Here is a 22,686-nt window from a genome sequence, read left to right on the forward strand (position 1 = left end):
AGTCTCTTTCAAGTCTTTGGGATAGACAGCAGCGGTTGATCGTTGCTGGTGATCCGGTCTCTTTGACACCGCAATATATTGATAACAAAGCGCCGTGAAATCAGCGCAAGCACTGCATTATATCTGCTAAATTTCCATTACAAATTGATTATACGTTAAAAGAAATGACTGCAATCAACGGGGAAGGTAATACAGAGTAAATTCCTGAAATGTGTGGGGTATTTTTCTTCTGTTTTTCTGTTGTCTGTTTAACGTTACTCGTTGAGTTTCAGTAATGTCTGTGAAACATGAATCTAGCCATAAGACGAGTGATAGCGACGACCTTCTCATAATAGCGTGAAAACTGTGACACGTGCGATTATTGTATTTTCACCTCACTGATGCCACACTAAAATATGTTTTATTATTATTTGAGGATTTTTATTTTTAGTATTTATTTCAAGAATCATGGGTTGTATTCCCTGTCAGAATAAAGTAACGAATAGATAAACTGAAAAAAATGTTCTAAAAAGGCATCATTGTCCACACCACAATAATATTGTTTAGACAGAAATAACATTAACATTACACAGTGTAACAAAAATTAACTGTAAGAGAATTTAGTGTGATGGGGGAAATCACCATGTGTAAATCTGAATGTTGACCTTGGAAGAAGTTTTACCACAACTTTATTTATTTATTTTTTATTTTATTTATTATTTATTTTTTACAAATGAATACAATTATTAACACCAGTGATGTAAAATAAAGGGGCAGGTTTTCTTTTTAAATATATATTATATATTACTTATTTACTAACTAACTAGCCTATTAATTGTCTTTATGAACTCTTTACAGGGAAGGACCAAGTCATATTTGTTACCAAGGAAGAGCATGAAATTCCTAGCACTGTGGAACTGGTTGAGGAGGATGCAAATGAGGACAATGAAGAAAAAGGTGAGAGAGGAAACAGGAAGAAAGTTAGTTAATCTGCGAATTATATATCGATAGAAAGAAATACTTCCTTCTTCAGATTCAATTTAAAGCTGTATAACTTTGTAACTTTATATCTACCTCATTATCTCTGTGTATTCAGGTCTCATCTTGCCAAGTGGTGAGATAAATTGGGATTGTCCGTGTTTAGGGGGGATGGCAAGTGGAGTATGTGGAGAGCAGTTTAAGACCGCATTCACCTGCTTCCACTTAAGTCAAGAAGAGTTGAAGGGCTCGGACTGTCTGGAGCAGTTCGGAAGCATGCAGGAGTGTTTTCGTCAACATCCTGAACTGTTCCCTCAGGAAGATGATCTTCAAACTGCAAATCCTGGGGCAGACTCAGAGCAAAAAGATTCCCCTTCTATCTCTGACTTCAGCACAAGTGAAGAGTCTGGCCCTCTGCCTTCACAGTTGCCCATAGCTACTTAAAACTGTAGAGAACCAAACTCCATCTCATATTCCACAAATTATTTTTTACTAAAATATATTTATATCTGTTTTTATCTGTTATATTTATATCTAAGATGAGACATTAAAAGGGAGACGAGGACAATGTTTACATAAATGTAGAAAGTAACATTACATGGATTATATATTTTTTCAAAACGTTTTATGATTAGGTTAAATGACAATTTGATATTGAAAAAAAAATGGTGAGAAGTCCAGAGAAATAAAGCATATAAAGGATGAAAAACTAGGATGAAAAATACCATCCTCATATTTATAAATCCATCATAGTTTGAATTGTGTTCTTTTTTATTTTTGTGTTCTATTTTTTCCCAACAAACATCTTAATCAAACTGTAACTTTGTTACATATTGACACGCAATATGTGTGAAAGTGTAATTTTACATCAACTGAGACATTGTGTCAAACATGGTGCTTTAGATTACAAGTGTTTGTGTGTACAATGTGAAATCATATTTTAATTAAAGATTATAGACACATCAATTATATAGTTTGCCCATTTAAGTATAAATGTATATAACTGTGTGTGCTTCTTTAGTCAAATGCTATCAGTAAAATAAAGAAAAGTTTATGAATCAACATTCATAGTGGGTGCAAAAGTTTAAGATTACATGAAAAAGATGGGACTCAAAACATTGCCTGTATTCCACAAGACAGAGTAAGAAGAGCCATACCAGTTTGGAATGACATGAGGGTGAGTAAATGATAACAGAATTTATTTTTATTTTTTGGGTGAACTATCCCTTTAAGGGTTCTAGAAAATTCTGTCAGGCAAGTATCTACTGACATATTTGAATGATATGTAAAAAGAAAGGTATGACCCAGAATGAGGCTTCTTGAATTATATATTTTGACAGCCAGCATTGAACATGGTGGAAGAATTGGCTTTTAAATGATCAATGACCTTAAACCAATCATCCAATGTTAGTACAATGAAATTCGTCATGTTTCTGAGCTTGGGTTTGTTTTTATGTTTTTGGGAGAGTGCCACATCATGTCTGGCTTGTTCAATGATTACCTGAAAGAGATATCCGAAGTTTCTTATTGGGTAAGACTAGATAGAAAACCAAGTAAACTGACCAATGGACTGATGGGGAGGAGGTTAGAGGGTCAGCAGGGCAGTGTTCATATGAACCTCTGTGATTCTTCCTAAAAATTTCAGACTAATCCAGTGAGAACGTGTAAGTATAAGCCTCAGCTGACAGAGAGAACTTTTAAATTGATTTCTGCTGTTTTCATTTCTTTGTATCTCCTCTCTGAATGCAGGAGTGATGTCCAGTCTAAAGGAGATCTGTGCGGGACTGCCTCTTGATCCTCTTCCCCCAAACCGTGGGAGAGACCCCAATGTACCTCATGCACCTGTCCGAACTCCAAACCTCACGCCAGCAGAAGAACGGGTGGGTCAACATATCTCTCACACCTATGCTCCGTCATTTAATTATTCATAATAAATGAAAATTTATCATTAATAAATAAAAATTTGCAGAATGTCTGAGTTGCTTTGTTTCATACAATGAAGGGGGGACCAACAAGGACAAAAATCATAAAGTGTTGTAAATGTATAGAGCATATGACTGTGCTGTATTCAGTTTTTAGAAGCCATACTATAACTTTATACTGACAAATCACACAGAAGTTTATTTATAATTTGACATAGTTGTGACTCAAAAGCAAGGCTGTTTACAATCCCCCAAAAATCAATAAAAAATGTATGTTGAAATATACAGTACAAAAATTTGGGGTCAGTAAGATATAAAAAAATGAAAATTATACTTTTATTCAGCAAGGACACATTAAATTGTTTAAAAGTGACAGTAAAGACTTTTACATTGTTACAAAAAATCTATTTAATTCATGAATAATTCGTTTTACAGTTTCCAAAAAAAATATTAAGCAGCTCAACTGTTTTGAATATAATAAGAAATGTTTTTTGAGCACCAAATCTGCATATTAGAATGATTTCTGAAGGATCATGTGACACTAAAGACAAGAGTAATGATGCTGAAAATTCAGCTTTTCCATCACAGGAATAAATTACATTTCACAATATATTAAAATATTAAACACTTATTTTAATTTGTAAAAATATTTCACAATATCAAAGTTTTTACTCTATTTTAAATGAAATAAATGCAGCCTTGGTGAGCAAAAGAGACTTTTGCCGACCCCAAACTCTTGAACTGTTGATGAATTTAAATGAATTAAATGCTTCAGGTCCACTCAGTGGTCAGCAAAGGTAAAAATAAATAAATACAGAATCTCCCTAATCTTTCCACACTGCAAGTCCTGTCAATCATTAAAGATAAGAGTCTGAATTTCAAACAGAGAAAGGGAAGAATGCTCAGTATTAGAGGGGTTGAGGGACAGAGACCAAAACCTTTTGTAAATTGATTGCATCATGATCACTCATTCTCTCTCTTCAGTTAATCTTTACTGGACTCGCTTGGGTCTCTGTCATCATAGTGTCTCTCTCTGTCTCTGTCTCTCTAGCTGGCTTTGAGGAATGCTTTGAGATACTTTCCTCCTAGTCTGCACGCGACTCTGGCTGCAGAGTTTGCGCAGGAGCTCAGGCAGTATGGACACATCTACATGTACCGCTTCTATCCTGCACTGCGTATGAGGTACAACAAAAGCAATTGCACAGCAATTTAGGCAACTGTATTGATACGGTATGTCTTGACTATGGCAGTTCACACACCAAATCCATGACTACATGTGTGTTACAGAGCCTATCCTATTGATCAGTACCCATGCAGAACAAGACAAGCTGCTTCCATCATGCTTATGATTATGAACAATCTGGATCCTGTTGTAGCACAGGTACATTTTCACATGTTGTATTATGTTTTGATGTAATAGTTAAGAAATTGCTGCAGCTTCATTGCAGTATCAGCAAGTGGGTCTGTTCCTAACTTCAAGAAAATATGTTATAGTGTAATGATCTCCAGAATTCCATTAAGCTCTGATTTTAATACTTATTTTAATTCTCCCAGTTCCCACAAGAGCTTGTAACGTATGGAGGAAATGGACAGGTGTTCAGCAACTGGGCGCAGGTAAAGTGTGAGATTTTTATATGTATTTATATATTACTTTTATTACAGCTATATCTGTCTGTGTTATATTAAATTATAACAAATTAAGCTAATTGTTATTAATTAAGTTGATGTAATGTTTATTTTTAAGTCCCGTACTTTTCCATCCACGAGGGGGCGTAAGGGTATAAATATCGCGTGAGCTCTCAGCTAACAGATGCTGATGATGAGTGACGCAAAAAAAAAAAAAGAACTAACCTGTGCGTCTCCGTTTCTCCTGTTTATTCAGGGTTTTAAACTGTCCTCACTCCCCCTGCCTTGGGACTTGTGATATATTGTAGTTGATATGTAGTAAATACTTTTAGTTTCTTTTTAAACAGAGAAAACCAAGTGAAACTAAGTATTGGGCTCAGCAATTCAACTGGCAATTTATGTCCATTATGTTTATGTGTGTGTTCGTATACGTAGTTCTGGCTGGTATTTCACTATCTGAGCACCATGACTGAAGAGCAAACTCTTGTGATGTACAGTGGTCATCCATTAGGTCTCTTTCCCAGCCTCCCCTCTTCTCCACGCTGTGTTATCACGAATGGCATGGTAAGATACACAGACACACAGGCCATTCTGCATGGGATATAAGTAAGGGAAGGAAAATAACTGTTTATTTTCTGTTTCTTCTTGTGTGGTTTCAGGTTATTCCAAACTATTCTTCCAGAGAGGAATATGAGAAGATGTTTGCTATGGGCATTACCATGTGAGATTTCACCAATACCTAATAACAATCTAACTAGGCTCTTTTAGTAATGTACATGTTTGCATACATTACCATTCAAAAGTTTGGGGTCAGTGATATTTTTGAAAGAAGTCTTTTATGCTCACCAAGGCTGCATTTATTTGATCCAAAATACAGTAAAAACAGTAACACATGTTTACTTTCTATTTTATATATATTTTAAAATGTAATTTATTCCTGTGATGGCAAAGCTGAATTTTCAGCTGTAATTACTCTAGTCTTCAGTGTCACTTGATCCTTAAGAAATCATTCTGATATGCTGATTTGGTGCTCAAGAAACATTTCTTATTATTGTCACAGTTGACAACAGTTGTGCTGCTTGATATGGAAACCATGATACAATTTTTAAAGGATCCTTTGTTAAATAAAACAATTCAATTCTTTAAAAGAATCTGACCAACACTTTTGAGTGTTAGTGAAAATTTGATCAAAATTTTTAAAGGATCCTTTGTTGAATAAAACAATTCAATTCTTTAAAAGAATCTGACCAACACTTTTGAGTGTTAGTGAAAATTTGATCAAATTAAATGTGGTTGTTGATTTTACTGTCATTTAAATGACCTTGAATGCCTTACAGTCCACATTTATCATTGTAGAACTGGGCAATAGGATAGTGTGCATAGTCTAGTAGTGTGTATGTTTCTCTGTGTGTATGGTCAGGTATGGACAGATGACCGCTGGAAGTTACTGTTACATTGGCCCTCAAGGCATCGTTCATGGCACCATGGTAAGAAGAACATACAGAACTAATAAAAATGTGCTATCCAAAACTTATCCAAAAATGTACTAAAAGAGTATCCTCTCTGCCTGTTTAGTTGACAGTGCTTAATGCAGGTCGAAGATACTTGGGCTCAGATGACCTGAGGGGTCGTGTGTTTGTGACATCTGGTCTGGGTGGCATGAGCGGAGCACAAGCAAAGGCAGCAGTCATTTCTGGCTGTGTAGGGGTCATTGCCGAGGTTAGATGATGGTGGTGTATGCTTACTCTTACCTAACCATCTCAGTGAATACTTCAAACCAATCACAACATTCAGTTTCTAGTTAAAAGCAAATTGACTCACCAATCAATCAAATTTTACAGTTTAGATTCAATCAAAGAGAAAATACTCTAATCTGAAGGGATAGTTTAGCCAAAAATTGGAAATTCTGTCATCATTTATTCACCTTGATGCCATTCCAAACCTGTATGAATTTCTATTTTCTGTGGAACACAAAAGAAGATATTTTGAAGAATGTTGGTGACCAAGCAATTATGGACAAAAATACTAAAACTGTTTGGTTTACGCTTTTCCTGGCCATAAAAGTGGGCACGGGACTCCTTTTGGTCCATGTTAGCTAGCTGCAATAACTTACTAAATAAAAAGTCTTCACATTTAAGTCCAAATTGCAACCCACCCTCAGACCCCTGAAATGATGCAAAGCCCTAAGCACACTATCATAACTGGCCTCTACAGGTTGATGAAGCTCCCCTAAAGAAAAGGCATGAGCAGGGCTGGCTGATGGAAGTCACTAGTGATTTGAGCCACTGCATCAAACGCATCAGGTACAGTATGCAAGAAAACATTGAAACACATTGAGACTTACAGACATATCTTAAACTTCTAGCACTTAATCTTATAGAGAGGCCAGAAAAGCAAAAGAGGCCTTGAGTTTAGGCTACCATGGCAACATTGTGGATCTCTGGTAAGTTGTGTACTTCATATTCTCTATTTTTTGTGAGTTTTATTTGGTAAATTATAAGTGCAATATGTTTCAGGGAGTGCCTCTACCAGGAGTATAAGAAGACAGGAGAGTTGTTGGTTGATTTGGGTTCTGATCAGACATCACTTCACAATCCCTTCAGTGGAGGATATTACCCAGTGCAACTCACCATCAGACAAGCCAACCAGCTCATGAACACTGACCCCCAGTGCTTCAAAACCTTAGTACATGAGAGGTACACACAAAAATACATCTTAATGCCACAAATAACTAAAAGTAATTTAAATCTACATAAGCTCCAAACTCCCTTGTGTAGTCTTTGCAGGCAGGTGGAGGCCATCAATAACTTGTCAGATGCAGGGATGTTCTTCTGGGACTATGGCAATGCTTTTCTCTTAGAGGCTCAGAGAGCAGGCAAGTAAAGAGTAATTGTCACAAAATAAAGCATGACACGGTGATTAGGTATTACTCTGACGGGGTTTATTTATTTTAAGATAAATCCTTCAGACTGTATATTATCCAAATACTTACCAAATAAATGAATGAGCATTAAATAATGAATAATTTTATTCAGTGAGAAGGAGACCACTAAGTGATTTGAGAGATGTAAAACTGTAGTTATGTAGCAAAAGGAAAAAAGGTAAATTCAATGTCATAATACAATTAAATTATCTGTCATAATACAAAGATAATACCCTAGACCACAAAATGCCAAGATTAGCCAGTCAGAATTAAGTGTAGTGAGACTAACATCAAACTATGCATAATAAAAGTGTGCGGTTACACTGTGTTTTAAGGTGTAATTGTTACAATGTAATTATACATTTAAGTAATGAATAACATTAAAGGTCCTATATGGAACTTTTCTTCTAAAATGAATCCATTTTTTTATTGCCTGTGTGTGAAGGGGTTGTAATCACACATTACAATGATCCACTTGTCGGGTTCTGCTATTACCTCTGAAGGCCAGTATTCCTATTTCTATGTGAATTCTCCAGGGTCGGATTTTCTGCGAAATCCATCGGATGTGACGTGCATGCGCGCTCCCGAGCCTCTCTCCTTTTTATATACAGTCTATGCGACGGCACTGCAGCTGACGACATGGAGTCTGATAACACCAAACAACGACCTGCCTCCAGCACAACACACACTCCAACACAAACTCCACATAAATATAAAAAACTAAACAAAAATGAATCTGCTGAAGCTCGTCAGGCCAAACGTGAATCGGATCGACTTAGGTCGAAAACACGGATCAACATCGGCAGAGCGTTTGAATTATGGAGAGACCTCCGCTATTTTTATTGTGATAAATTACAAGTTTTCAGATATGCTGAAATAATGGTAAACTGTAATGAAATAGCAAGGTAAACTACAACATATATGAGACATGAAATGAATACAAAAGACTGTTCCAGGATAACAAAAAGTAGGTGCTTTAGGATGTAACTTTTATTTTATGTACTAGATCTACTGTCTAACGTCACTCATCCCACTACTATCATATTGTTTATAATACACATTTCCAGACACGTTCAGTACAGTAATGTTACTTCCTACGATCTTACTGTTACACTGAAATTGTTCAGTCTAGGCACTAACCGTTTTCGTTATCATATTATACATTCACCTATGTTGACATTGCTGATTGTGAAAGATACACGAATAGTTAGTGAAATGCCTTATGCTAGATAACAACACAAATGTAACGTTATCATGGTACGTTATCAACGTCAAGCTGATAAAAGTAGCCTATTATTGTAACGTTGCAGTGGGAGTTTACATGAGTTTCCAGCATGTTGTGTGATGCTTTCTCCGGTGTGTTGAAAGTCTCAGTGTGGCCGTGTACCATGATGGCTTGCTCTTGAGTTCGAGCACGCGCAAGAGCACGAGCGCTCTTGTAAAAATTGGTTGCAATCTGAAACATCACCGATAGAGGCTGCTAAGAAATACATATAGCACCTTTAATTCACTACATGTACCTAGGGTTTAGTTTAGGGTTAGTTGCATGTAATTATGCATAATTTATAGTTATTATAGTAACTACATGTAATGTGTAATAAGGACACAGTAAAATAAAGTGTTACCAAGTTTTCTTCCGTCTCTTCAAGGTGCCAAGGTAGAGAAGAAAGGGGGAGGGGCTACTGAGTTTAAATATCCCTCATATGTCCAACACATAATGGGGTAAGTGACCATCCGCAGGCCACTCACTCACTCACTCACTCACAGACTAGTTTTAATCTTTGCCCCTTTCTGTAGGGATATTTTTTCACTGGGTTTTGGGCCATTTCGTTGGGTCTGTACCTCTGGTGACCCGGCTGACCTGGCTGAGACTGATGCAATCGCCACTGCTGTACTAGAAGAGATAAGTTCCACAGTAACTGAACGTGTCCGACAGCAATATAGTGACAATATCCGCTGGATACGTGAAGCTGGGAAACACAAGATGGTATGGCTCACAGACACCCAACTCTAAATAAATAAAATAAAATATATTAATTTTGTCGTCACGTTAATTTATTTACCCATCGATTTTGCACTTATACTGAGAGCTAGTGGAATGGACTATGGATGCAGCATAAAACAAAAGCAAATATACTAATGCTATTGTAAAAATGTGCTATTCAACCAAAATTTATTTATTCAGTCCACAAAAGTGTCCAATATAAGCGGGTTATACAGCATGTATTATTCAACTGGCCATGTGATCTCAGCATGTCGGCCACCATGAGGCAGGGTTATTATAGTTAACTAAAACTAAAACCTAACAATAACCCTGACATGAGGTGACCTACTCCATGTAAAATAAAACAGCTTTCATTAGGATACTATTTTCAAACGTATGTTTTAAAAGTACTAAACTTTAAATAAATAAATTGTCTTAAAATAATGTTTTGTGTGTTTGCAATTTTTGCTTTATCTGGTCTCTTTTGTGTTTAGGTTGTGGGTTCACAGGCCCGTATTCTCTATTCGGACCAGAGAGGGAGAGTTTCCATTGCCTTGGCAATAAACCAAGCCATTGCTAAGGGCAAAGTCTCGGTAATTTGCGTGTGCATACTACCGAACTCATTTAATTATAGTTCATTAATACACACTTTGCAACATATCAGTGCAACTGTCTCCTCTCCCCCCCCAGGCTCCAGTAGTCATCAGTAGAGATCATCATGATGTCAGTGGGACAGACAGCCCCTTCAGGGAGACCTCCAATGTTTATGATGGCTCTGCCTTCTGCGCAGGTACACAAAGACACATCTACACCATCTTTCAAATTATTATGCAAGTGACATATCAGTAGGATCTCAGTACAATAAACATTCACATTTTGTTTTAGTTCTCAAATATTTTTTAGATAACTGGTATCAATCTCAGACAGGTTTGTTAAATAGTTTGCCATGTCTTCTTAGGTAAATATGAAACCTACTTAAAGAGGTTGTTCCATATTATTAAGCAACACAATTATTATTATTAAGTCACAGTTTTCATGCAATATGGGGAGGATGAAAGATCTTTCTGAAGATGAAAAGCGTGAAAAGGTGCAGTGTCTTGCAAAAGGTATAAAAAAAACAAATATTTTGTGAAAACTGAATAGTGATTATCGAACTGTCCAAAGATTTGTGAGTGATTTATTTTAGAGCACAGAAGCACACGGTCAGATAAAGCCTTATTAAGGAAAGTTTCTGTCAAACAAATTAATTGTATTAAAAGAGCAGCTGTAAAAAGCCACTGTTGAGCAGCAAACAGGTATTTGGAGTCTCAAGCTACTGGAGTCTCAAGAATCTCGCCATGCTGGCTGGCAGTTGTGCATAAAGTGCATTTCAGACACCCTTAACCAAAGCTCACAAGGAGAAATGGTGGGTGTAGAAATACATGAAAACTCATTTTTTAATGGTTTTATTCACTGAGGAATGCCGTACTACAATAAATGGTCCAGATGAATGGATGTGTGGATAGGTTGTGAATGGACACCCCATTCCAACAAGACTGTGACATCGACAGGAAGCTGGTGGGTGATGATTTGGGCTGTAATATTGGGAAGTGAGATGGATGGTACCTTTAGGGTCTCAGAGGGTCTCAAAATGACTTCTGCAAGAGATGTGGAGTTTGTAACTGACCATTTTCTACTCTGGTATAAAAAGAAGGATAGTGCCTTCTGAAATAAAAAGGATTTTCATGCAGGACAACGCACTTATCCCATGCTGCAAAAAACACCACGGCAATAAAATTTCTACACCCACCGTAAACGTTTCTCTTTGTGAGCTTTGGTTAGAGGTGGCTGAGTGCAACTTTACGCACAGCTGCCAGCCAGCATGTAGAGGTTGTTGAGACTCCACAGACACCAGTAGCTTCAAATATCTGTTTGCTGCTCAAAAGTTTTTATTTTATTTATTTTTATTTATTTTTACAGCTGCCCTTTTGTTTGACAGAAACTTTCCTTAATTAGCCTACTCACAAATCTTTTGACAGTTCGAAAATATCTATTCAGTAAGTTTTTGCAAAATCCATTTTTTCAAAAAAAAAAAAAATTTATTCCTTTCGCAAGACACTGCACCATTTCAGGCTTTTCATCTTCAGAAAGATCTTTATTCCTCCCCATATTGCATGAAAACTGTGACTTGCTGAAGAAGAGAAGACCTGGCAAACTACTGAACAAGTTTGTCTGAGATTGATACCAGTTATTTAAAAAGATATGAGAAATAAAACAAACATTTTCGTTGAAAAACTAATATCTGAATGTGTATTGTACTAAAATCCTACTTATATGTCACTTGGATAATAATTTGGAACATAGTCTAGATATACAAATGAACTACAAGTTGTATATAACCATATACTCATACACTACTAACTATACACTAAGGGATAATGTATAGTCATATTGACATTGTAAAATAAAGCTGAGAAGGTGATCAGGAGGGGTGTTGTGTTATCCTGAGAGGGTTTATTGTGTGATAATGAATGGTTGAATATACATTATCTTGCATATTACATGCCTTCTTAGAGAACAAAAAATAAATTACCATAATTTAAGTTTAAATAATTATTTATAGCTGTCATTTTACAAAATATCTGACTACAGAATGTTGTGATTGACCAATCAGAATTAAGTTTTCCAGAGAGACTATTTAATGGATTCATGTCTGTGCATTTATTATAGACATGGCAGTGCAGAATTTTGTTGGTGATGCATTCCGTGGCGCCACATGGGTTGCTTTGCACAATGGAGGCGGAGTTGGATGGTATGTAGAGATTTGATTTGTTATTGGTGAAAATTAATTATTTTCTAGTTCTAGATAAACATGTTACTGATTTCTTGCTATTTTGTATTATTGATTGACCAAAAAAACTTTTTTGGAATAAAAATGTACCATGAAAAAAGATATTAGTTATTAGTGCTTTAATTATTGACTCTGTATTGATTTTTTTAGGGGAGAAGTGATAAATGGTGGTTTTGGATTGGTTCTGGATGGTTCTGAAGAGGCAGGGCAGAGAGCTAGACTAATGTTGAACTGGGATGTCTCTAATGGGGTAAGTATCTTTGTGTGTGTGTCCTTCTGTGTTTATATATATATATATATATATATATATATATATATCACATGAATGCATATACATGATTATACTGTTATATGTGAATACTGATGTGTATAACAATAGGTGGCACGGAGATGCTGGTCAGGCAACGCTAATGCTTATGAGGCGATTCAACGTACCATGGAGGATCAGCGTCAGTTGAGAGTCACAATGCCCAACCCAGTACAGGAAGAACACATTCTGGATCATGCACTGCTGGGATAAACTAAACTCCACATTTAAATAAGAAATTATGCATTAATATGCAACAGAATGTCTATACGCTTTCATCTTATCTTACCAGAAAAAAAAGTTCACAAGTACTGTTCTATTCACTCAGGAAAAATGGACAATGGAATGCAGACTGTAATATTAAAATTCTACAGGCAAAAGCAACGTTCAAGAGTATCCTGAACTAGTCCATTATTTACAGCTACTTTTGAATTTGATGTCATGAATGATAACAATTGAAAGCTATAATTGCTCGGTTTTGAAAATGTATTTCAGTAAATTGGTTTAAATTAAGTAATTGAGGTACCTGATGTGTATTTTATATGGTTATAAAATAATAAGCTCCCATAAAGGTAAAAATGGTCCTGAAAAATAAATTACAAGGGGCCAAATTGTCTTTGGCACTAGTGCAATTATAGTTAGTACATGTCAAATGGTATTGTGGTAGTATCGTGCTACAAACAAAAGTATCAAATTCAGATGCAAAACTGAAGGTTTGACCTTTGAGTAAGAATGGGAGTCATGGATACAAATGTCAACATGCCACCAATAGACTTTAGTTAGCCTACTTCGCAGCTTCAAGAAATGAGTGGCGTTGAATAAAAATCATGATATGTTACAATTTAGCGTCCTCTTTATTTTAATATCTTTAAGATTTTTTTTACACAGAGCCAAAACTTCAATAATGGCGGAGTGCTTACTGGGTGATCCGACGCTGAAAGAGGAATTCAGGCGGTTAAAAAAACGTGATTTGACAGAGACGTACCTATTTCAAATGGCATGTGGCTCGTTTAGACCACAAAAATGCAGTGGGAGTGCCTTTAGGAAGCATATCATGGATAAGGTAAAAACCTCTCCCGCAACTCGACCGCAACCGAAGCATTTTGACGCTCGACCTGCAATACCTACATCAGACCTCAGAGGCGCTGCTGAGTTCTACACGCGCTTCCCTGGAGACAAGCCCGCGGAACACCCGGACTGGATCCGCGATAGGAGAGCGTTTAGAGAAGCGCTTGACGGTATGGGAGATCTGCGCAGATGGCTCCATAATAAACCGATTCTCACCGACCTGGAGGTTCTCATCACGGAACGAGACAGTCAAGATAAGCGGATGTCATCACCCCCTTCAAAAACAAGCATTTTCCCTCCACCACCAGATGTTACAACTGTAGGAACATAATTTGATACTGATATTGAGTAGGCTAGGCCTACAAACTAGAAAAGTGGCTAAAAAAGGCCACAGTTAAAAATATTACAAAAAGTTCGAATTTTATTGCATTAGAAACAAATTCGTAAACCAAATATTTTGGGGGGCACTGTTTTTTGTTAGTCTCCGCGTGCGCTCGGGCGTGAAGCTGAAGAAGTGAAGAGCTTTCTGCGCGCCCGCGAAGCCTGTAATCTCTCCAAATTCTTGGACTGGTATGGGACTGGTAAATTAAAGCGTGTAGACCTCTGTGCTCTGTTTAAGAAGGTGAGCATTGTGCAATGCATAGCATTGGCAATTATTTATTTTGAATATTTTTGATTTTGCACAAATTTAAGAACATTTTGAGTAAAAACGTGTGTGTTTTGGTTTGTAGGACGGTCTCTTCATACAGCCTGAGCGGATGAACGTGCTAATGTCCTCATTAAATAGTGAGGATGGAAACTCAGTAACTGTGGAAAACCTGGCTGTTGGGATCCAGGCCTGGAACGGAAAGCATCAGGAAAGGGAAGAACACAAATCAAACGCTGGTATATATTAGTCAAGGGGTAAAGGGAGAAACTAAATAGTTTTTATTAGGAACATTATTTCTTTCAGTTTGTAACAGCATAAGGTATTGTGTATTTATGTTTAGGTTGGAACGCAGACCATGAGAAAGGGACTTGGACAAGACACCATCTTCCAACACATGGAATCTCACTAGAGGAGAAAGATGATGAGGTACTGCAACACATAAACATATAAACAATCACAGTCCATTTTTGTTAAGATTATGCTTAAAAAAAACAACTTTTCGTCATACCAAAAAATTGTGATAATTCCATGGTATATATTGTAATACTTAATATACCATGTCTTATTGTCATACTTTTATATGGTAATCATGTAAAAGCCTACCATGGTAAATATTAAAGTATTGTATTACCAACAGAAACCGTCACAGTACCATGTTCCCACCACTGCAATTAAAACTATAATTATAATCACACATTTATAATTATTACTAATAGTTTTGTATTCAAAGAATATTAATTACAGTATTGATAATATGTCAGTTGCGTTATGTTACATCTGTAATAGAGCTCTTTGAATGTGAATGTTTCTAGATGGGCATGCAGGACGTGGAGGTGCTGGCGATCATGAGGAGAGTTTTGGCAGCCACCAAGACCTCTTGCCCTTCTTCTCTGAGTGGCAGTACGGGCAGAGAAGTGGATCGTTTCAGGACACTTTGTTTTAGAGAATACCTCAAATCTATAGAGCAATGCCAACGACAGGGGCTTAATGTGAGCCAAGCCACTCTACAGAAAGGTATGTTTTTTGTTGTTTTTTATAGAAATTGCTCATACACACAAGCACATATAGAGATGACATTTTAAACCATTGTAAAAAAGCATGGTGGAATACAAATGTAACCTGACAGTGTGTCTTTCTCTAGTCCTGTTGCACCCTGGTGACATGAGCTTGTCTAGCAGCTCCAAATTGGGAGGGAAAGGTCACTTGTCAGGCTGTGGTGGACAAGAACAAGTCCTGACATTCCTCAGGACATCCAAAACACACCGAGTTGAAGGTGGAGCAAATAAGGGCCACAAAGCGATGTAAGTCTCTCTATGACAAAAAAAAAACAAGGACAATGCTGTTCTTTTGAATTTTATATTCATCAAAGGAACCTGAAAACATATATTATGGTTTCCACAAAAAATATTAAGCAGCACAACTGTTTTCAACATTGATAATAAAAAGAAATTACAAGACAATCAGCATGTTAGAATGATTTCTGCAGGATCATGTGACACCGAAGACTGGAGTAATGGCTAAATAAAAATAGAAAACAGGTATTTTAAATTGTACAAAAATATTTCACATTTATTACTGTTTTTACTGTATTTCTTTATCAAATAAATACAGCCTTGATGAGCATAAGAGACTTCTTTTAAAAACATAAAAAAATCTTACCAACTCCAAACTTTTAAACAGTGTAGGCCCATGCCTTAAAGGGGTCATATAATGCCATTTTTGTACAAGCTAATATGATTATTTAGGGTCTAAATTATAAGTTTGTAATATACTTTAATTAAAAATTCTCATTAGTATTGTAAGAAAACACTTATTTTACCTGGTCAAAAACAGCTCTGTTTTCAGCACGCCGTTTCAGTGCATATGACTTTAAATGATAATGAGCTTTGCTCACTCCGCCCCTCTGTTCTGCGCATACACCGTTTGTAACACAATAACCACGCGTTGTTCATTATAAACATGGGATTATGAATTATATTGAGAACGTTGTACATAGAAAACATGCTGTAATGTACCCTGAGTGTAAACCGACGCATTCATCGTGAAGCGTGCAGCTGGCGATTTGCAAAGATTATATAAATATTAATATAAAGATTAATAAAACGTTACACTCACTTTAGTTCTTCTGAAGGTTCAGCAGGAAGACGAATAGGTTCCGATCCTTTATTCAGGTGCAGCTTCTCAGCAAAACCATCTTTACACTGATCCTCGTTTATAAAGCAGTCCACTGAGAAATGATTCGGCAAACATGAGAGCATTGACGTTAATCGTGGGGAATATTCCCTTCGAAAACAAACTCAGCCACTGCGTCTTCAGCGGTTCGGATTTAGGAACATTAAAATGACTGTGTTCGTTATTACACCCAAGAACAAAACACCACAATCGCTTAGACGCCATTCTGCTCATAGACAGTGCTCCAGCATATCAACAATGACGGCGCCGATCCGCGCAGACTATGATTGACAGGACGAGCGAGGGCGGGTCTGTGTTGAAACTCCTGTGCTGACTCCTGTCAATCAACAATCGTGGGAGGGGCGTCCGTTTTATTGACGTCACAAAAACGAACGGCTCAATTTGAGGCAGGGGAAAACATATAAGGAGATTAAAACAAAAACACTGGATGGATTTTTATCATTATATGATGGTTGTGTACAGGCACTGCCAACACACATTTCAGTACAATCAACTTGTAAAAGTGCATGTACCATTATATGACCCCTTTAAATAAGAGTGTTTGTATTGAGTTATGTCTGTATATGTGTTGTAGGAAGAAGCAGTCAATTCGCTGGGCGGACCCTAATGCCTTCTGGCCTGGAAAGGAAGATCATGTGCGCTTGTTTCTGCCTGTAGTGACAAACTCTCCTGCAATGGTTTTATTTCAGCGTATTGATCGTGCTGTTGCGCCAAGTCCCGGAAACTGGCCCGTAAATCATTTAGGATACTCAACCTCTGGAGATATAGAAGCTCGCAAGATGTACACTCTCTAGAACATTTTTGACTGTATTGAATGTCTATATGAAGTCGGCATGAAACGGAAGTTGCAACAAGATAAATCATTTATTAAAAAAACTGCAATATTCCATAAAAAAAGAATTGTCCAATGACATTGTTGTTTTGACTTACAATGCTAATTTCCACCATTATGGCGGCACGCAAATACTTCTGTAGATGTGCTGCTCTTTTTAGCCACACAGGTCTTTATTTTGTCACTCAACATATTCTCATACATGTATGTGATGCAAAGTAGACTCACGCAGCCATGTTTGATTTAATAAATACTAAAATGTACTGTTTTTTTTATGTAGGCTATAGAATGAATTATGAACATACAAATAACTTGTGTGTGTGTGTGTGTGTTTTGTGAATAGAGCTCTGTTGTTTTTCCTTATGTCAGGATATTTGCATTAGGAAGTATGATGCAGATTGATTTGTTTGATATGGATCAGGACACCTGTGAATTTAGAAAACAGAAACGGCACACTGTTGAAGACAGACGTCAAAGACGAAGAGATGTCACGGATTTTGAGTCCGCTCCTGTCGACTCGTGAGAATGGCCTTCTCTGCAGTTTACTTAGTCATGATTGCAGTGTGAGTTCACTTTTTTTGTTATACATCAATTGATCAAAATATTATATTTCTAAAAGAAACCATACCTTGTGCAGGAATTACTGTTATTCCATTCCCATAATTCACTGTTAGTCTATAGTGTGTTGTTTAAAATGTAATTCTATGACATAATTTTCAGGTGAGATTCAGAATATATAATAAACAGTTTCAGGTCTGTATTGCATCCCACATTACTGTGTGTATATGTTTTCAAGTGAGTGTTTCTTATTCTAAAGATTCGAATTCCAACTCCACAGTACCCAGTGGGTTATCAAAACACTTGGTTATTTTTTCTAGCTCTTTTCATGCATTTGTTTCACTTTTTCTGGAACTTTTATGCAATGCTCATAATGTTTTACTGCTGTCCTTACACATCCTGATCCTAACTGATCACTGGTTTTTCTGGTTTGTTGAAAGAACACATGGTGGTTATTTTAATAATTCACAAGTAGAGCCGTAGAAGCCAGGGCTGCCGCATAAAATTGTTTTTCAACTATGCAAACTTATGCAAACAGCATATTTCGACAAAACTGCGTATTTGTACAGACAAAAAGACATGGCACAACTACACCGCTGACCGCACTGTCTGTGGTGCAACTGGATCTTTCTGGATACTTGTGGTTGAATGTGTATTTTTAAAACAATATTGTGTGTCTGTGAATATGTACTTTATATGCACTCAACATGCAGATTTAGAGACACACTCTATATTTACAGTGCTTAGCATTAGTCAACACACCCATGCTAAAGTTGAATAAAAAGAGGAATAAAAAAATCATCTTTTGGAAATTGATCTTAATGCCTTAATTAAAAAAATGAGGAAAAATCCAACCTTTAAGGACACCAATTTTCTTTGTGAATGAATAATGTATCGTAAATAATTAAATGTTCTTCCTTAAAATACAGGGTGCATAAGTCTCTTACCTTTGGCATGGTTTTATTTCAGTTAGCCTGAGAGATGATCTTATGGAAAGTACCCCATGCCAATCTCTAGGTATGGTGAAGGCTATGTGATGATGTGGGGCTATTTTAATTCCAAAGGCCAGGGGAACTTTATCAGGATGCATAGTATCCTGGATCCATGAAATAACTGGCCTTTAAAAATAAAAATCTGCCTGCCTCTATGGGAATTTAACATAGAGGTGTCCTGACTTATGCCCCCTGTATTTTAAGGAAGAACATTTATTTATTTACGATACATTATTCATTCACAAAGAAAATTGGTGACCTTAAAGGTTGGAGTTTTCCTCATTTTTTTAATTAAGGCATTGAGATCAATTTCCAAAAGATTATTTTTTTATTCTTCTTTTTAGTCAACTTTAGCATGGGTGTGTTCACTTATGCTAAGCACTGTATTTGTGTTTCTTTGTGTACATTACAGGTTTTAGCATGTGGTATTGTCCAGCTGGTAATTGCAGAGAAAAAGGAGTGGAAAAGTCACAGTTTTGGAGTTTTATGTCTGGTGCAAGATACCTCCATTCATTCAACATTCATGAGACTCTACTGTCTTAAGGTGAGGCTAACAGATATTACAGAGAGAGCTTACCCACTCAGTGTGTTTATCTCAAATGGTAAAAAAATTTCTTCTAAAAAAAATGATACGAATCAACAGTTGAAATCATTTCAATAAATTCTTTTATTAAAGGGATAGTTCACCCAAAAATGTACATTTTGTCATCATTTTCTCACCAGCAAGTTGTTCCAAACCTGTATGAATTTCTTTCTTCTGCTGAACAAAAAAGAATATATATTTTGAAGAATGTTTGTCCATTGACTTCCATAGTATTTTACCGTCAACTGTCTGGTTACACACATTCTTCAAAATATATTTTTTCTGTTCAACAGAAGAAAGAAACTCATACAGGTTTGTAACAACTTGACGGTGAGTAAATGATGACAACATTTTCATTTTTGGGTAAACTATTCCTTTAAATACTAAAACATTCAATAAAAAAAAGTGTTTTTATATATTTAACACTGATGTTCCATCACATCATTCTCACAAATCTCATAACCCTGACATTATTATATATAATACTCTCTTATAAATAAAGGTTCCAAATGGGGGTTTTCACAGTGATCCAGAAGAACCTTACAGTGAACAGTTCTTAAAATAACCATTTTTTCTTAGTGTGAAGAACATTTTAAAAATAACGAACCTTTTTCCAATATAAAGACCCTTGCCTGTACTGATTCTACTCTACGGGTTTATTTGCATGCATTATTCATTCATTCTGCACTTTTTTCCCCAGAAATCTCTTTATTGATTGTCTGCCCTATTTCCATTTCAATCCATTGTGTAATGATTCTACATTGGATGTTTAGCCCATTTCTTATTGGGATGCTACTACTTTTTTAGTACCACCTCGTCACCGGTTTTTCTCTTTCTCTCAGCAAAAGGCCAAGCTGCAATGGGAACAGGAGCTGTATACACCATTTGTGTACTCAGAAACTTGTCCTTATTTCCACACCTTTCCTGGTGACGTGAGTGACAAATGCATTACTTTTAAACTCCAAGTCTAATTCTAAGGCTGTTCAGAGTATCTCGCTAGCGTGTTTATATGCATCAGGTTTTTACTACATTATGGAGACCAACCAAGCAAACTAAATGCCTTACTCGTGATTATGATTAAAAAAAATGCTAAAAGATTTGTGTAACATTCAGGTTTAGGACTTAGGAAATATTATTAGCTGAACAATAGAAGTCAATGGAAAGTCTTCATCATGATGGAAACCAAACGTGTGTGTGTTCATGCAGGAGTGTCAGATAGGAATAAACTTTGCGGACGAAGGTGAGGCCAAGCAGTTCTACATTGCTATGCAGAAGCAGATCAGTGACAACAAAGGTCTGACCCTCTGAACACTCCTCACAAATCACATCAAATAAAGAACACTGTGTATCCGAGCCCCATTACACCTGTTTCTCTCTTCTCCAGCATCTCACTCGGGACTTACACGCAGATACAGTGTGGGGGCTATTTCTGATTGGAAAGACAAGCTTGACAATTGTCTTAGAGGACATGAAGTGCAAAAGAGGTGAGAAACAAAACAGACACAGACAGGCAACCTTGGAGTCTGTGCTGAAATCTACATCATATACATTGTAAAACATGAAATTTTCGACGTTATAAAAAAAAAGATTGGTGGAATACGTTTTGCAAGAAATTATGTTACTTACTGTTTCTTTGTAATTGTGAAATTTACTAGCAATTTCTGAGAATTGTTTCAAAGTAAATCATTAATTGTTTTCCAGTGTAGAATATTTGGGTTCTGATTCTCTGGTCATATAGTCTTTCTCTAAGAAGTGCATCCAGAGTTCCACCCCATCTTGATTCAGATGCAACATTTCCAGAGAGCAAGTCCAGCCAAATAAATAACTCATCGCAGACTCTCTCCAGCATTAACGAAGAGTCGATCTCGCTCGCCCAGAGGAAAGGGCCCCTCCCACCTCTTCCCCTTCATGCCAGGGCAGCCATGCTGAAGTTGAATCGCAGTTCTAGCATGCAACAGTTTGACTCCACCATTGCTGTTCCATCAGGGGTTCCACCCCCTCCATCTTACCGGGCTCCCACAACCCCTCTAAGTTCAGCTGTAAGTATGCTCATATATACTGTATGAAATACCGAAATGTATGTAAATACCCGTTTCAAAATGTGTTTGTTGTAGGTTAAAGATCACTCTTCAGCTAGAAGGAAGCAAACTTTTCATTATAATGGTAACTCCTCTGTCTAAATCTCATTTGTTTGACTCAGTTTTCTCCTTAAGGACTACTAAATATGGCAGACATGTTTCTATATTTACAGCTGGCATCGAGGATGAATCTGGCTATGATGATTACCTTTAAAACCACCATCCTCTCCATCATAAGGGACTTTATGACACAGCAAAAGAAGGATCTGGTCATGTTATCCCACTATTCCCTCCGGACACTTAACACATTGAATATATATCTTTATATGATAGGAATCTCTGCACCACAATGTGGTTCTTTTTTATGAATTGATGCAGTGAAGTAGTCAAATCTAATAAAAACATAACAGTGGCCCCGAACAGTTTCTGAACTAAAGAGAACTGCAAAGTGTCTAAATACTTAGTCTTAAGTTTGTCCATTGTTTTGGAATTTAAAACCTCAATAAATTCATTTTTGTGAAATGTTTTGCTTGAAATGTGTACTTGTGTTATATGCTGTAAAGGGATACTCCACCCACGCGCCGTTCCAAAACCGTATGACTTTCTTCTGTGGAACATTAAAAAGATTTTTTAGGAAATGTCTGTTTTTGTCCATTCAATGGGCTCTTATGTTGTTTGGTTCCCACTTCAATATTCTTCAAAATATCTTTTGTGTTTCATAGAAGTCATGCAGGTTTGGAGCGACAGGAGTAAATGATGACAGAATTTCCATTTTTGGGTGGAGTGTATGAGTCTGAGATTCATACATTTTAAGGTGTAGCTTAAAGGGGTCATATAATGGCATTTTTGTACAAGCTAATATGTTTCTTTAGGGTCTAAATTAAAAGTTTGTAATATACTTTAATTAAAAATTCTCATTAGTATTGTAAGAAAACAGTTATTTTACCTGGTCAAAAACAGCTCTGTTTTCAGCGCGTCGTTTCAGTGCATATGCCTTTAAATGATCATGAGCTGCGCTCACCCCGCCTCTCTGTTCTGTGCGTACGTTTTTAACACAATAACCATAACGCGTTGTTCATTATAAACGTGGGATTATGAATTAAATTGAGAACGTCGTACATAGAAAACATCCAGTAATGTACCCTGAGTGTAAACCTTAGACTCATTCATCGTGAAGCGTGCAA

The 22,686-nt window shown here is 36.6% G+C and overlaps 4 protein-coding genes across 4 annotated transcripts; all 4 read left to right on the forward strand.

The window, feature by feature from the left end:
- Positions 1-164: 164 nt before the first annotated feature.
- chchd4b (coiled-coil-helix-coiled-coil-helix domain containing 4b) lies at positions 165-1,523 on the forward strand. Its single transcript, XM_056254020.1, has 3 exons — positions 165-186; positions 838-936; positions 1,076-1,523. The coding sequence occupies exons 1-3, from the start codon at positions 165-167 to the stop codon at positions 1,399-1,401; spliced, it is 447 nt and encodes a 148-aa protein (XP_056109995.1). The 3' UTR covers positions 1,402-1,523.
- Positions 1,524-2,408: 885 nt separating this feature from the next.
- On the forward strand, positions 2,409-12,817 carry uroc1 (urocanate hydratase 1). Its single transcript, XM_056253864.1, has 20 exons — positions 2,409-2,621; positions 2,707-2,837; positions 3,931-4,061; positions 4,167-4,260; positions 4,434-4,493; positions 4,941-5,069; positions 5,165-5,226; positions 5,926-5,992; positions 6,081-6,224; positions 6,720-6,808; positions 6,886-6,948; positions 7,022-7,201; positions 7,283-7,380; positions 9,078-9,150; positions 9,226-9,415; positions 9,907-10,005; positions 10,103-10,202; positions 12,122-12,203; positions 12,393-12,492; positions 12,622-12,817. Exons 2-20 carry the CDS (start codon positions 2,712-2,714, stop codon positions 12,760-12,762), a joined length of 2,028 nt encoding a protein of 675 aa, XP_056109839.1. The 5' UTR covers positions 2,409-2,621; positions 2,707-2,711; the 3' UTR covers positions 12,763-12,817.
- Positions 12,818-13,463: 646 nt separating this feature from the next.
- Positions 13,464-17,371, forward strand: si:dkey-197j19.5 (EF-hand calcium-binding domain-containing protein 12). Its single transcript, XM_056253865.1, has 7 exons — positions 13,464-13,936; positions 14,099-14,239; positions 14,349-14,502; positions 14,607-14,692; positions 15,079-15,280; positions 15,408-15,567; positions 17,034-17,371. The coding sequence occupies exons 1-7, from the start codon at positions 13,544-13,546 to the stop codon at positions 17,251-17,253; spliced, it is 1,356 nt and encodes a 451-aa protein (XP_056109840.1). The 5' UTR covers positions 13,464-13,543; the 3' UTR covers positions 17,254-17,371.
- Positions 17,372-17,607: 236 nt separating this feature from the next.
- Positions 17,608-22,024, forward strand: si:dkey-197j19.6 (actin nucleation-promoting factor WASL). Its single transcript, XM_056253685.1, has 8 exons — positions 17,608-17,854; positions 19,254-19,385; positions 20,267-20,356; positions 20,631-20,718; positions 20,809-20,908; positions 21,163-21,463; positions 21,539-21,580; positions 21,675-22,024. The coding sequence occupies exons 1-8, from the start codon at positions 17,777-17,779 to the stop codon at positions 21,714-21,716; spliced, it is 873 nt and encodes a 290-aa protein (XP_056109660.1). The 5' UTR covers positions 17,608-17,776; the 3' UTR covers positions 21,717-22,024.
- Positions 22,025-22,686: the final 662 nt, after the last annotated feature.

The sequence above is a fragment of the Rhinichthys klamathensis genome, unplaced genomic scaffold, assembly GCF_029890125.1.
Source record: "Rhinichthys klamathensis goyatoka isolate OS25496 unplaced genomic scaffold, OSU_Roscu_1.1 h1tg000109l_1, whole genome shotgun sequence".
Taxonomy (NCBI): Eukaryota; Metazoa; Chordata; class Actinopteri; order Cypriniformes; family Leuciscidae; genus Rhinichthys; species Rhinichthys klamathensis.

Coding starts and splice junctions, on each gene's coding strand:
- uroc1 (XM_056253864.1), top strand. CDS start 2,712: ATGTCCAGTCTAAAGGAGATCTGTGCGGGACTGCCTCTTGATCCTCTT. Junction 9,416..9,906: donor AAGCTGGGAAACACAAGATG/GTATGGCTCACA, acceptor TTTTGTGTTTAG/GTTGTGGGTTCACAGGCCCG. Junction 12,204..12,392: donor AATGGAGGCGGAGTTGGATG/GTATGTAGAGAT, acceptor TGATTTTTTTAG/GGGAGAAGTGATAAATGGTG.
- si:dkey-197j19.6 (XM_056253685.1), top strand. CDS start 17,777: ATGTCACGGATTTTGAGTCCGCTCCTGTCGACTCGTGAGAATGGCCTT. Junction 20,719..20,808: donor GCAGATCAGTGACAACAAAG/GTCTGACCCTCT, acceptor TCTCTTCTCCAG/CATCTCACTCGGGACTTACA. Junction 20,909..21,162: donor GGACATGAAGTGCAAAAGAG/GTGAGAAACAAA, acceptor CTGGTCATATAG/TCTTTCTCTAAGAAGTGCAT.
- chchd4b (XM_056254020.1), top strand. CDS start 165: ATGACTGCAATCAACGGGGAAG. Junction 187..837: donor GACTGCAATCAACGGGGAAG/GTAATACAGAGT, acceptor AACTCTTTACAG/GGAAGGACCAAGTCATATTT. Junction 937..1,075: donor TGAGGACAATGAAGAAAAAG/GTGAGAGAGGAA, acceptor CTGTGTATTCAG/GTCTCATCTTGCCAAGTGGT.
- si:dkey-197j19.5 (XM_056253865.1), top strand. CDS start 13,544: ATGGCATGTGGCTCGTTTAGACCACAAAAATGCAGTGGGAGTGCCTTT. Junction 14,503..14,606: donor AGAACACAAATCAAACGCTG/GTATATATTAGT, acceptor ATTTATGTTTAG/GTTGGAACGCAGACCATGAG. Junction 15,568..17,033: donor AATAAGGGCCACAAAGCGAT/GTAAGTCTCTCT, acceptor TATGTGTTGTAG/GAAGAAGCAGTCAATTCGCT.